A 15,457-nucleotide genomic window follows, 5' to 3' on the forward strand; every position below is an offset into this window, starting at 1 on the left:
CTTATCTGTGAGTTATTACAACCTCTAAGACAATGTCCCTATCTTTGTTTCCTAGCCCAAAGAAATGACTCAAAGGGAAGGAATTTTAGGCCAGGGTAAGAAGGATGGGAGATATATTAGAACCACAGGGCCTTTCACCTTATACTATTACATATAGGTCATCCTCAACACAAAACTAGCTTAACAAAAAAAATTCAGTGACCTTTTTGCAAGCCCTCTTATACAAGGAGAGAAAAAATTAATATATACTTCAAGTAGCATTCATGCTTTATAAATATTCTGCCATGGTTTAAGTTGAAAAGGTTTTCATACAACCATAACATGTAACTATTTCTCTATACATTTCCAATAAAATAATCTCAGGTTTTTTAAAAATTTATAATAAAATCTTGAAAAAATAACCTTAGGGATTAAATGTGGACTATTTGCTCTTTTTGGAGGGTAAGGGAGGAAGATCAGCCCTGAGCTAACATCCATGCCAAGCCAATCCTCCTCTTTTTGCTGAGGAAGACTGGCCCTGGGCTAACATCCATGCCCATCTTCCTCCACTTTATATGGGACACGGCCACAGCATGGCCTGGCCCCAGACTATCTGCTCTTAAACCAAGGACACATTATTTTTCTTTGAACTGTTAAACCATCATTGAGTAACTGAAAGATAAAAATCGTAACATTTCTGGCTTTTTATAAGAGCTTTTGTTTTGTTTTGAACAACTTAACATATAAAAAGAAAACTTTATCCTTACCAAAATATGTGATTATTTTTTTAATGAATAATTTGCTGGCAAAGGCATTTACTTTTGCTATGTAGAATTTATTAGAAGAGAATTTACCTGGTGTATTAGTATCCTAAGTCTGCCGTAATTTGGTGGCTTAAAATAACAGAAATTTATTGTCTCTCAGCTCTGCAGGCTAGAAGTCTGAAATTAAGGTGTCAGCAGGACATAACCCCACTGAAACCTGTAGGGGTATCCTTCCTTGCCTCTTCCAGCTTCTGGTAGTTTGCTGGCAATCTTTGGCATTCCTTGGCTTGCAGCTACATGCTCTAATCTCTGCCTTCATCATCACATAGCGTTCTCCCTGTGTCTCTGTGTCTTAGTAGGGCCATCTTTTAGGACACCAGTCATATTGGATTAAGGGCCCACGCTATTCCAGTATGACCTCATTTTACTTAACTAGTTATATCTACAACAACCCAATTTCCAAATAAGGTCACATTCTGAGGTACCGAGGGTTAGGACGTCAACAAACCTTTTTGGAGGGAAGACACAGCTCAACTCATTTGGGATCTGCAATTTTATTTGAGAATGACTTGGAAACCAGCTCTTGCTCTCTGGAGAAGCTGGGTACTCAGTTTAAACCAATGTTCCACTTCAGAGCTGTGTCATCTATAGGCCACTGGCCATTTAGGGTGGTATGACTTGTAGAAAGAGTATTGAATCAAGAGTATAAATATCTAAGTCAGAAATTCCGCTCTACATCCATACATCTATTTATCCAACAGGCACTTACTAAGTATGTACTATGTCAAAGCACCAAAAAGGCAAAGTTGACTAAAGAAAAAAAAATCTACTCAAGATATTCACAGTTTAGTGGAAGAGAGAAAAATAGAAAACAATAAGAAATCCATAGAGTGTCATTTTAATTCACATGCTATGGAAAAGGAGAAAAGGAGACCCCTAAGTCTGCCTGAGTTGTCTGGTGTAATTCACTATGATGTCTTACCCAGACAGATCAGAGATTGGCAAACTTTTCCTGTCAAGGGCTACGTAGTAAATATTTTCAGCTTTGTGGGTTAAACTGTCTGTTGCAACTACTCAACTCTGCCCTTGTGAAAGCAGCCCTAGATAATATGTAAGCAAATGTGTTTGAATTTCATTTAATTTTCCACATGTCATGGGATATATTCTTCTTTTGATTTTTTTCAACCATTCAAAAATGTAAAAATTTGGCCCAAGGGCCACAGTTTGCCCATTCCTGACCTAGATTATTGTCAAAGCCTTGGCCTCTCCAATATATTCCCCATACTGTAGCCAGAGGAATCCTTCTAAGACCAAATCTTATCACGTCACACATCTGTCTCAATGACTTTTCATTGCCTTCAGGATAAATTCCAAATGTCTTAATAATTGTTTATAAGGTTCTCCACAATTCCTTGCTGAACCACTTTTGTTTCCTGCAACAAATTACGCATTCCATATTCCTTGCTCCCATTCTATATTATCTAAATAATTCCTACTCATTTTTCTCCCTAACTCTTCCTCCAGGAAGCCTTCCCTAAACTCTCCCCGAATCCTGGGTTAGGTTATTCTTCTGCAGCATTTTAATAGCACAATGTATTGCCTCACATCACAGCACTTACTATGTATTATAATTATTATTATAATTCTATTATTATTCCATTCTCTAGCCTATATCTTCAAGCTTGGTGAGGACACCCTTAAGTCTATCTGTTTCTCACTTAAAGTTTCTAAATTGAGATCTGGCACAAAGTAGATGCTCAATAAACATTTACTGGATAAATGAATAATATGAGTTGGGGGTTGTCTGAGGAGGCTTCACAGAGGAGGTGTTTCCTGAGCTGAGTCTTAAAAGATAAGTAATAGTTTATAATTTTGACAGGGAGTGTTAGGCATTTGCAAGCAGAGTGACAGTTAATCAGACATGGAAGTAGGAGAAAGCATTTGAGGAACTCCAGGTAGGTCGGTATGGCTGCAGTGCATGCTGCCTGTTGGAAAAGAATGTGAAATGAGGCTAGAGAGATAACCTGAGAACTTGTAGGCTAAGATAAGGAATCTAGTCTTAACTCTTCAGGTAATGCAGAGCCTCAGAAAGACAAAGTTTGTTGGATTTACATTTTAGAAAGTTTACTTAGATCTCATCGCCCATGTAGATAGTCTAGATCCAATTAAAGTGCCGAGGTAAAGTAGACAAGATCATTTTGGCAGTAGGGTTGACTGGAGTTTGAAGCCAATCTCATATTAGGAAATAAATTTGGAGTCTGCAGCAACAGTGCATATAAGAAATAAGGACCACATGAATTAAGGAAATGTTGGTGGAAACTTAGTGAAAGTGTGTATTTGAAACTCAGGATAAATGGCCAGTTGGAAATATAGAATTAGAAGAAGTCACAGCCTATCAATATATGCTGTCCAATTCATTAGCCCACAGATGGCTATTTATATTTGAATTTCAATTAATTAAAATTAAATAGAACTTAAAAATTCAGTACATTGGTCACACTAGCTACATTTCATGTGATCATTAGCCATGTATGGCTAATGGCCACTGTATTGGACAGTGCAGAATCTTAGAACATTTCCATCACTGTAGAAAGTTCTATTGGACAACACTACACAGACTGTAGCTGAAGCTTTAGCTAAGGTCAAGATTGTCCAGAAAGTTCCTCAAGAAGTTAAACACAGAACTACCACATGACCCAGAAATTCCACTGTTATGTATATATCCAAAAGAACTGAAAGCAGGTACTTGAACAGATATTTGTATACTAATGTTCATAGCAACATCATTCACAATAGCCAAAAGGTGGAAGCAACCCAAGAGTCCATCAACAGATGAACAGATAAACAAAATGTGGCATATACATACAATGGAATATTATCCAGCCTTAAAAAGGAATGAAATTTTGATGTATCTTACAACATGGATGGACTTTGAAAACATCATGCTAAGTGAAATAAGCCAGGCACAGAAGGACAAGCATTGTGTAATTAGACTTATAGGAGGTACCTAAAGTAGTCAAATTCATAGAGACAGAAACTAGAATAGTGATTACCAGGGCCTAGGAGAAGAGAGGAATGGGGAATTATTGTTTAATGGGTACAGACTTTCTGTTGGAGATAATAAAAAAGTTTTGGGTATAGATAGTGGGGAGGGTTACACAACAATATTTATTTAATGTCACTGAATTGTACACTTATAAGTGGTTAAAATGATAAATATTATGTTACGTATATTTTACAATAATAATAATAATAAAGATTGTTCCGAGAAAATATAGAACAGGAAGAGGATAGTATAGAACAGGAAGAGGAGACAGTTGAAAAGAGATTTTTAAAAGAATAAAGAAGAAAATGAAGCCATCAAGGAGATCCAGAAAATCAGAGGGGTGGAATGGGAAACAAGAGGGTGTGCTGTCAAGGAAACCAAGGTGGAAAAGAAAAGTAATTTTCTACCCACAGGCCCGTTTGTAATATGCTGCCAACAATGTTCCCTATTTAAAACCCACAAGAAAGAGGTACAACCAGACTACCAATTATGAAAAGGTGGCTTGTGTTCCTCTGTTTCCTCCTATTCCAGATCTCATTCTCATCATTGCCTAAGTGAATTAAGTATCTTGACTCCACTTCTCTTCTTTAGCTTGCTTTTTCAAGTTTTTTCTGAGAAACTAGAAAGAAAACAGCTCATAACTTTCCCTTCCCTTAATGCTTGTGGAGATGTTTGCCTACATGGCATCGTTTCAATGACAATCCTACATGGGTGGGTTCAAAATAAATGCTTAAAAGGAAAGGAAATGGGAGCGGGCCTGGTGGTATAGAGGTTAAGTTCGCGGGCTCAACTTCAGAGGCCCAGGGTTCGTAGGTTCGGATCCCAGGCGCGGACCTACACACCGCTTATCAAGCTATGCTGTGGCAGCATCCCATATAAAGTAGAGGAAGATGGGCATGGATGTGAGCCACGGGCCGATCTTTCTCAGCAAAAAAGAGGAGGATTGGCAACAGATGTTAGCTCAGGGCTAATCTTCCTCAAAAAAAAAAAAAAGGGAGGAGAGGTAGATCTGAAGATGGCGATGAGGCAGCATCATACTTCAATCTCTCCTTACCCCCACATGAAAACAGAAAGGACATCTAGATAGGAAAACCAAAAACTCATGGGCAATATTTACAACAAAACTTGGTGACAGAGTAACCCCATGAATCCCAGTGTATAAGGAAGACGGACAGAACCAGGTGGTACCTGTTGGACCTAAGAACAAGAGAGCCACTAAACAGCCAGCAGATCTTCACTGGGATGCGGGTGAGCTGACGTGGGAACGGCAGCTGAAACTGAGACAGGTTTTGCCTTCCAGTAGCAGGCAAGAGCAAGGCACTGCAGTAGGAAGGTCTGAAGAGACAGCAGCAGTCCAGTCCATGTCCCTCTCAAAACTGACCCTCAGGGCTCCCTTTTAAGACAGGGAGACACCGAGGAGGAACTGCTAGGAATGGAATCAAAATCAATCAGGACAGGGACAAGAGAGACGAAGGAAACGGAAGGTCTAGACTAGACTGAAGTAGAGGGTGGAGGACGCACAACAAGGGAATCTCAGAGAGTAAGCCTCCATATTCATGACAACAATAGAAGATGGAGCTCTGTGAAGATAGACAAGCCTATCTGAACACTTCTCACTCTTAAAGTCCAAGAAAACGAATTTCACATACAATGAGCAACAGAAAAGTATTGAGGATAAATATAACATAAAATTATTATAAGAAAAAAGAAAATAAAGAGCATGCATGATTGCTAAGCTCACAGAACGAGGGACAAGCAGACATTGCATGCCTCAGATTTGCCAAAGGAATCAAATCTGAGTCTGATCCAGACTGTGGCTCCAGCTGCAAATCTGCAGGAAATGCAGAGGACAGAGGAAAATGGTCAATTGCACCATGAGTGTGCAATCTGCCAAATTCAGACTGTAAGGTTAAATGGTCCAGATTCTTTGAATGAGTTTCCTGGAGCTGCTATAATAAATGACTACAAACCTGGTTGTTCTTGGAACAACAGAAATTTATTCTCTCACAGTTCTGGAGGCCAAAAAGTCCGAAATCAAGATGTCAATATGGTTGATTCCTTCTGGAGGCTCTGAGGGAGAATCCGTTCCATGGCTCTTTCCTCGCTTCTGGTGACTGCCATCAATCTTTGGTGTTCCTTGTTTGGTAGACACATCACTTCAGTCTCTGCTTCTGTTTTCACATGATCTCTTCCATCTTTCTCCTCTCGTTTTCTCTTATAAAATGACATTGGATTTAGGGCTCACCCTAATCCAGGATAATCTCATTTTGAGATCCTTACTTTAATTATTCTGCAAAGACCCCTTTTCTAAATAAGATCAAATTCACAGGTTCTGGTTGACATATCTTTTGGAGGGGCCACCATTCAACCCACTACACTCTTCAAGATAAATTGTAAGATAAATAAAAGGATGGATGAGGAACCGTAGATTCAGTGACTTAGAAGACATATCAACATTTTTTAAATGGGCAAGACTTAACTATAGTTCCTGGAGATGCATATTTGGGTGATAAAACTTTTAAAACACAAGGAAGTGAAGACTAAAAATATCAGGCTAATGGTTACTTTTGGTGGGAGGGAAGGGGTTGTGATCAGGATAGGGCATGTGAAAGGGGTGTCAGGGGTGCAGGTCAAGCTCTATTTCTTGACCAGGGTGGTGGTTTCAAGGGTGTTCATCTTATAATAATTCATTAATCTACACATTTGTTTGGTTTGGTTTTCTGTATCTGTATTTTTTGTTTCAATAAAAGTCTGTCTCAAAAAGGCAAGGAAACACATACCTTTGAGATAATATCTTTCTTTTCCATCCAGTATATTTTGTCTGAATCACATTATTTGTTAACTGAGCAGGAAGAGCTTTCGTAAAAGAGGCAATTTACAATCACAGTACAGTCTAAATAAATAGTTAACGCTAACAATGGTAACATTAGTTGCTCAAAAGATACTACATACAAGGGAGTTTTCTGTGCCATAGTTGCCCAAGAAACCAATTCATAGGGCAGAGATTGCTAGGTCATGGATGACTGTATGGCAGTGTTTCTCAAGGTGTTCTGTGGATCACTTGCATCACAATTATCCTGCTTATAATGCAGATTCCTGGACTCCAACCAGAGATTCAGATTCCAGAGATGTGATTGAGAGCAATGCTCTATGTCAGATGTTCGTCCTAGATTTATTTTAAAACACAGAAGCTCTAACCAAACAGTACCTTCCTGGTCAAAGAACTGAAGACAAGAAACTCTACACTGGTATCTAACTCACTATCTGTAATAACTATAATGGTCAGTTTTCTAGGATAAGCACCTAGAAATTTTGTTATTAGTGTTTGATGAGGTAATGGCTTAAGGACATGCTCCTCTTTCTTCCTAACCAGGGACATAAAGCAGAGAATGTTATTTCTATGTGGGCAACTAACGGAATTGCAATAGAATAGCCTTAAACTCTTAAACTAGTCTTCCCCAGACCCTAAAATTTAAAACTATATACTCTAAATCAAATGTGGCAACCAGATTTGGCTGAACTAAATGAGGCACAATTTAAAATTTAGATGTTCCAAAGACTTTCTGGGCTTATGAGCAGTTTCCTTAATCTCCTAAATCTATAATTTTTCCATCTGAAGATTTAAAATTGAATTCCCACAAAACTGTTTACTAGCATTGTTTCTTGGGAGTTATTTATATTGATCTTATGGATATTGGCAAAACTGTACTTCAAAATTGAAAATGAAGACTTTTAGAGAAGATTGTAATGTCAAACTTTATATATATATAGTATGTACATATATACATGTATATATGTGTATATATGTAAGTGCGTATATGTGTGTGTATTAATAGAGCTTGTCATGTTAACAGGCAGGATGAGAAGAGGCAGGAAGGAAATCAGAAACACCCATCAAGGAATTTAGGCACAGGAGTGGCGATTCTAGCTGTAGCAATGGGAAATAGTCGGAAGTCCAAAGTCATACAGCTGACTCTGGCCCTCAATCTCTAGTGCTTAAAGAAATTAGCTGGAGGGACTTGTGAAATGAGATTCTTGGGCCCTGCCTCAAAGGATTCTGATTCATTAGGTTGGGGTAGAGCTCAGGAATCTGTGTTTTTACAAGCTCCTTAGGTGAGTCTGTACCAGGTGGTCAGCAAGTCATACTTTGAAAAATCTTCAACAGGGGCTATAGCCCAGGCTGGCAATTAGTATCATCAGTGTCCAGCAAGGAACGGTATCTTGGCAGCAATGCAAAACAAAGTGAATAGCAGCTAAGAGGTTTGAAGGTTCAGGTAGGAAGGCTAACAGACTATATTAGTTTCCCAGGGCTGCCGTAATAAATTATCACAAACTGGGTAACTGAAAACAACAGAAATTTACTCTATCACAGGTCTAGAGGCCAGATGTCCAAAATTAAAAAGTTGGCAGGGCTCTGCTCCCTCCAGAGGCTCTAGGGGAGACTCTGTTCCTTGCCTCTTCCAGCATCCGGTGGCTGTTGGCATTCCTTGACTTGTGACTGTTCTTTACAACCTCTCTCTCCATCTTCACACAGCTGCCTTTTCCTTGCTGTGTGTCTCTCTTCTGGTTGTCTCCTTTTTTTTGTGAGGAAGATAGGCCTTGAGGTAACATCTGCCAATCCTCCTCTTTTTGCTGAGGAAGACTGGCCCTGGGCTAACATCCATGCCCACCTTCCTCCACTTTTTATATGGGATGCTGCCACAGCATGGCTTGCCAAGCAGTGCGTCGGTGCGCGCCGGGATCTGAACCAGTGAACCCCAGGCCGCCACAGCGGAGCACGTGCACTTAACCGCTTGTGCCCCCGGCCGGCCCCCTCTGGTTCTCTCTTATAAGGACGCTTGTCATTGGATTTAGGGCCCACCCAGATAATCCAGAATGATTTTATTTTGAGATTCTTAACTAAATTACCTCTACAAGGACCCTTTTTCCAAATAAGCTCACAATCTCGGGTTCTGGAGATTAGGACTTAGAAGTATTTTGGGGGAGCCATCATTCAACCAACTACACAGGCCAATTCTGGGACAACTAGCTGCCTTGGGCCACTGTCAGAACAAGGGAAAGGGGGCTGGTGGTTGGGAAAAGCATTCTGGCTCTAGTGCTAGAGAGTCTAACCTTCAAGGGAAGGTCAAAGGGGCTCAGATTTAGGAACCATCCAGAAGCTGGCCACTAACAGATGAGCTGGTTGGAGCAGAAAGAGCAGCAGAGCTGACTTTATTTTATTATCCTGAACTTCTGAGTCAGAATTCTATAATCCCTACTAATCAGGACACCACTGTGCCCCTTCTCTGGGAAGAAGCTCAGCTGCCACAGCAAGTGGATATCCAGGGGCAGTAGGGAGATTAGAAGCTAGAAGTCAGATTGGACTACAAAGAGCTACAAAGCACAATCAAACAAATAAGTAGAATTATAAATAGCAACCACTTATTGAGCACCTGCTAGATGCCTGGGACTTTACATTTATTATTGCCTCTTTTCATCATAACCCTTCAATATGTGCATTGCAATATGGGTTCCCATTTAACATATGAGAAAACAGGCATCTAAACATTAAAGTTATATAGCTAGTAAGTGGCAAAGCCAGAATTTAAACCTAGATTACTCTGGCTCCAAAGCCTATTATCTTTCTACTAAAACATGCTACCTCTCCACAAATTAATAGCCTATCTCAAATTATAGCATCTTAGGGCCAGCCCCGTGGCGTAATGATTAAAGTTCACGGGCTCCGCTTCGGCGGCCCGGGGTTTGCAGGTTCAGATCCTGGGCACAGACCTACACACTGTTCCTCAAGCCATGCTGTGGTGGAGTCCCACAAACAAAATAGAGGAAGACTGGCACAGACATTAGCTCAGGGACAAACTTCCTCAAGCAAAAAGAGGAAGATTGGCAACAGATGTTAGCTCAGGGCCAATCTTCCTCACACACACACACACAAATTATAGCATCTTATCTTCCAACACTTCTTCTCTCTTTGAACCCTTCCTTCCACCTCCTCATCCTGGGGTTCACTAGACATAAAAGTCAAAACATCTGTTTCTCTACCAACTGCCCTACATTAAAAAATATAACTTGCCTAAGGTAGAATGACAAATATTTCAAAGCTTTCTAAACCAGAATCACAGATGTGGAGCCAGATTGTGAGCACTTGCTCCATTGTGACCGTGTCATATTCATCTTACTGAAATCATTTGTGGGGAGCTCCATCAGGCATTCTGTACACAGTCCCAAGTCCGAGGCTTGTCTCTATTCTTAAGACACAGGCCTATAATCACTGTGTATGCTATACCACACCTCGTCCACAACCCTCTCTACCACCACCAAATGCATGCCACCAGTGATGTTCTACAGGTGGTAATATCCAAGTAGTCACAGTACTAGTTTCCTCCACAGTGACCCATAGTGGAAGGTGACGTTGATGGAACAAAATCAAGGAAGTACAAGGTACTTCAGACAAGGTAACAGGACTGAAGTATTAAGGAGTCCTAGCCTGAACTGACATATCTTTTCAGGCCTTTTATAAAACTGAGTATATGAGTTTCGGGAAATTATTATTATTAATAATGATAATACAATAATAATGATAATAATAATAATAAAGTCTTAGGAAGGGGCTTGAGGTATTGCAATCCTCATCATCCAGCTCAGCAGCTATTTTGTACAATCCCGTGACTGGAACTGTAAGTGATGACCTGACACGTACACCTTTCTCCACATTCCTGCAAGGGTCCCTTTTCCTGCTCAGTCTCACAAGAGCAATCTTCAATTTTAAGATCCATGCATACTTGCACCAATACAGAAGTCAATTTGACAATAATTTAATATTTTTCTACTAAAAAAATTCTTTAAAAATATTTTGAAATAGCTTCGGGTCGTCGTGTTTGCTTTTAGTCAGAGAATTTGCTAGGGAAGCGAGACTGTAAAGCGCCGGTGCGGGCGGGCAGCGTTTGTTGGGAGCAAGACGTCATCGTCGGAAGCGTGTACTTCTTCGGATTACTGTTTGGCGGATTAGACACGCAGATCAGTCCTAGGTTAGCCCTGATTAACAGCCCTCGGTGCTTCTGGGCCGGTGTGTGGGGGGGATGTCTGCTGGACTCGAACCAATACTCGTGGTAAGATTGCACTCGGCAAAATATTCAGAGTTAATTTTTACTTAAACCCATTCCAGGCAAATAATGAAGCTACCAGGAATGATCTGTCATGTTAACTAAATGGTGCCCACAATCACGTCAGACGAACCTTCTGCCCCCACGATTCTGTCTGCCCACATGCTTCTGTCTATCAGCCTCGGCCTCGGGATCAGCTCTCGCCGCGGCATTGGTTGGATTTCAGGAAGCGAGAAACCCACGATTTAAAGGGCTCAGTTTCCACCTGCCAGGCATCGTCCGCATGGTCCAACTCGCCTTTGGCACATATTCGGGAGAATCTCCCACTGTTCATCTATTACACTAACTGGTCAAAGGAAAGAGATTTCCCGAAAGTGTCCCCTTGGTCACCTTGACAGTTTCCAAAAGCGAAACTTGCGCTGTAGACTAAATCGACACTGAGTCTGCGGGGCGCTGAGTCCCAGCCCAGGTCAGCAGAGTCTGCCCGGGGGGCGGGCGGGGACGGAGGCGGAGCCTGGACTGGGCGGGGTCTTCCGTGGGAGAGAAGGAAAGACTTTGCCCCACCTCCTAAAACCCCTGCTCTCTCCCAGCCAATCAAGGCGGCCTATGCAAATAGCGCCCCTGTCGCCTCAGTAACCATGATGCACGGCAGCCAATGGAAACCAGCAAGTTGCGGCCCGGCTCCACGATAGGGACTGAAGTAAGAAGATAGAGACCCAATGGGCTGTGGGAACGGACCTCGGCGGGTTGGGGGGCGGGGATATGCAAATATGGTTTGAAAAGCCGGCGGGAAATCTGAGTTTCGCGGGAGGACCTTGGCGCGTAAACCGTATCCCTTCATTCATTGTCAGCAGCAGCTTCCTGGAGCCATTTTTCAGCTGCCGGCCCCAGCACTCGGGCTGCCGCCGCCGCCTCGCAATCCGTTGCATCGGCCGCCCCCGACGCCTCCATCCCCCCTCGGGGCCCGATATCCGTGCGGCCGGGACCCTCCTCTCTCCAGAGCCCCGATTATTTTTGGCCCCCGGGGCCCGTGCGGTGCGGAAAAATAAAGAGAGAGAGAAGGGGCTCGGAAGCGCCGGGCGGGGAGGAGAGAAGGAGAGACTTGGAAACTCCGACTGCAAATAATAAAGAAATTGAAAACAATACATTAATATACCATAGCAATAAAAAGAGCAGGAGCGAGAGATGAGAAAGGGGATCCAGCCCGCCCTGGAGCAGTACCTGGTGACCGCCGGGGGTGGGGAGGGGGCGGCTGTCGTCGCCGCCGCCGCTGCAGCCTCCATGGACAAAAGGGCACTGCTAGCCAGCCCCGGCTTCCCCGCTGCCGCCGCCGCCGCTGCCGCCGCCCCGGGCGCATACATCCAGATCCTCACCACGAACACCTCCACCACCTCCTGTTCCTCCTCCCTCCAAAGCGGCGCCGTAGCCGCCGGCCCCCTCCTCCCCAGTGCCCCCGGCGCGGAGCAGACCGCCGGCAGCCTCCTCTACACCACGCCGCACGGACCCTCCAGCAGAGCCGGGCTGCTGCAGCAGCCACCAGCGCTGGGACGCGGCGGCGGCGGCGGCGGCGGCGGCCCTCCGGTAATGCCCTCCCGTTCCCACCGTCCCCAGCCCAGGCGGGAGGTGGGCTCGCACCGCGCGGGGTGGTGGGCGCGCTGCGGGCTGCCCCGGGAGAGCGCGGGCCCGAGCACCGTGGGCCTCGGCGGCTGGCCCTCCAACGAGGGTTTATTGTTACACTTGTGTGCTCCCGCCGGCGCCCGGAGGGTCGGGGGGCTCCGCCAGGAGCGCGGGGCAGCCGGGATTGCCTTGGCGCGAACCACATCAAACACTCCGAAACTTTTTGCGGCCCCCCGCTTCTTTTCCTGCACTTTTCCCTACCCCCACTCTCCCCTCCCCTCCAACTCGAAGCTTCCTCTTTCTCGGGCGTAGGAAGGGGTCACGCCCCGGATGGAGAAGGGGGTGGGGGAGGGAGTAGTGAACTGGGGAGTGGGGGACTCTGGGGGGTGGAAACTGAGGGACTGATGGGGTGATCGTCCCCCGCCAGCCTCGGAGGCCAGTTGGCAGCCGGGGGTCCCTAAGGCGTGCTCGGAGCGCAGGGGCTCTGCCAGGCTCGCTTGACACATTTGGGGATCTGTAACTCCCGGCAACAAAGGGGCTGGGGGAGGCGGAGGAGGGTGTTTGGGGTGGGGGAGTGGAGCTGGAAGCCGGGTGTGGGCTGGGGCGTGTGCTGTCTGGGGGTGAGGGGCTAGCGGGCTGGCGCTCCGGCCTGGGCGCATCCTGGCGGTGGCAGCGGCGGCGCCCGCGTGGCCCGAGCGCCCGGGCCTTCGTCGCCGGGCCCCGGGCCTGCCCTTGACCCGCCTCTCCCCTTGCCCCTTCCTTCCCCGCCCTGTCCCCTCCCCGCCCCCCGGCGACGGAGGGCGGGGGCAGCCGTGTTCCCGTCCCGCCGCCCGGGTCTGTCCCTCTCCCCGGGACCCGCCGGTGACGTTTCGCACACGTGCGCGGAGGACGCGCCTGTGACTGGGGAGGAGGCGGCGGCGGGAGGGGGCGCTGGAGGGGGAGAGGGGGGCACCCACTTCCTCCTGCTCGCCGGCTCCCTGGCCTGGGACGGTCCCGGCGCCCTCGCACCCGCCCCCGGCACGGCCACCCTCCCTCTCCTCTCCCTAACCCCCCCACGGGCGCCCGCCCTCGCCCGGCGCCGCCGGTCTGTTCGGCCCTCCGGGCCCCCTCTCCAGCCGGCCCCCCCACCTCCCCCCCGGAGCCAGGCTGGTTTCGGAAATGCCCTTACAGCAGCAGGTTAGTGACCGGGACGGCCCGGGGGCCGCTGCCGCCGCGGGGGCACCGGATTCTGTTGGGGGCTGAAGCCGTGAGGGTAGGCGGTTGAGCGGGGTTTTGGAGTGGGAACGGGGGGTTGGGTGCTTGAGGGAAATGAGTAAGCAAGAAAAATCTAACTAAGTAAATGCCCCGGCCTCCGGTTCTAGGAACCTCGGGGCGGGAGTGTCCGCCCCAGGGGGTGGGTATGGTGTTTACGTGTATTTTTTTCTAGGGGGCCGATGGATGGGCGATTGAAAACCAGAGGGGGGCTTCTCGCCAATGGCCGAGTTGAGCTCTGCTTTCTGTCTTCCTTCCCTTGTGCTGGAGGGGGAGGGGGGCGGGTCAGAGGGTAGGGTGTCTGTAGGATTCCCAGGCCACCCGCCACCCCCTCCCTTTGTCCCTGTAATTTATAAAGCGCCTTTGAGAGATGATTTAGGTCAGTATGCGGCTTCTCTTTTTGTTGATACTGGAAAGAAGTGTGGCCCGGAGGTCTTCCCCCTTTCTCCCTTTCTCTCCTTCAATCCCTTCCTCCATGCCTCCTGTCTTCATCCTCGTGGTGAGGCTTGGCCCCCACGAGGCTAGAAACGAACCAGACTCAGTTAGATAAATGGTTGGTTGAGAATACCAGTCGTTGACCTCACCTTGTCTCAGCTCCATATGGGCTTATTTTTTAGAGAATCAAGATTTTGCAGGGGTCTTTAAGAAAGTCAGCACTTAGGCAGCACTTTGGGAAATGAGATGATGGGTTTTGGAATAATGAACATTTTTATTTCCTTGCTCTTCCCAGTTTCTCCCTGGGTTGGATCTTAACTGCTTTCTAGCCCCGGAGATACTTGCTGGGGATGTATGATAGAGTCTCAAAGAAGCTCATCGTTTTTTAGTGACTAGGGTCTGCCAGCAGGGGGGAAACAGTGCAGGACCTGCTTACACATAGGGTATACGGTGTGCTGCATTCTCAGTCACAAGAATGTTCCATGCTTTTATTAGCATTAAATATTATTACTGACTTGACCGAAACATGCTTGGACATATTTTAAGCATATTTTCCCCCCTACACAGTTCTGTTACTATATTATAAACCTAATCTGAAACAACCAGCTATTGACATACTTCTTGGATGGGATTCAGATTTAAGGGAGGGTAGTTTTGATAATGGGAAGTTGTGAGACCACCAGATTGTGTGGTTTCTTTTTAATCTTAGCTGGCTTGTTTGGCCAGGTCTTCAAAATGATCTGGCCAAACTTATATGTAGTTCATTGTATTTAAGTATTTAAAGTATAAAAAATTACCCTCACCACCTTCCAAGTTATTTCAAAACTTTATCCTCAACATGAGATTATTATTCCAAAATCATGAGCACTGAATATAAAGTTTGATTTATTTTTTCTTATCAAAATTATATTAGACTTCTATCTATTTAAGCCTTGAAATTTTGTTGATATTTGTTCCCTAAGTGGGAAGGACACTATGGGGATACTTAAGTGATGAACAAAGAGACCATTTAAATACTTTGTCTTCAAGAAGAGGTGAGAATTCTTGTCCAGGTGGCCAGAGTTACAGACCTACCTGGTTCTGATTCCATGTTCTGTCTCAAGAATGTAACATCTAAGAACTTAGCCAGGAGCAAATTCTTCAACTTTTTGTAGATGGGAAAAGAGATATATGAGTACTACCTTACTGGCTGTATTGCCTCTGTCATTTACAAGTTGTATGATCTTAGGCAAATAACTTAATCTCTCAAAACAGTTTCCTCTTTG

At 45.4% G+C, this 15,457-nt stretch overlaps 1 protein-coding gene across 2 annotated transcripts in view; it reads left to right on the forward strand.

Moving 5' to 3' along the window:
* The first annotated feature begins 11,730 nt into the window (after positions 1-11,730).
* Positions 11,731-15,457, forward strand: part of E2F3 (E2F transcription factor 3) — a 76,320-nt gene continuing 72,593 nt past the window's right edge. Inside the window, exon 1 of one of the 2 annotated variants that reach the window (XM_087438076.1) lies at positions 11,731-12,470. In XM_087438076.1, coding sequence (XP_087294202.1) covers positions 12,075-12,470 — 396 coding nt within the window. In that variant the 5' untranslated portion in view covers positions 11,731-12,074. The remainder of the gene's footprint in view (positions 12,471-15,457) is intronic. The other variant, XM_087438075.1, reaches the window with a different exon arrangement.

This window comes from Ceratotherium simum, chromosome 13 (assembly GCF_057802395.1).
Source record: "Ceratotherium simum simum isolate JZ-2026a chromosome 13, ASM5780239v1, whole genome shotgun sequence".
Taxonomy (NCBI): domain Eukaryota; kingdom Metazoa; phylum Chordata; class Mammalia; order Perissodactyla; family Rhinocerotidae; genus Ceratotherium; species Ceratotherium simum.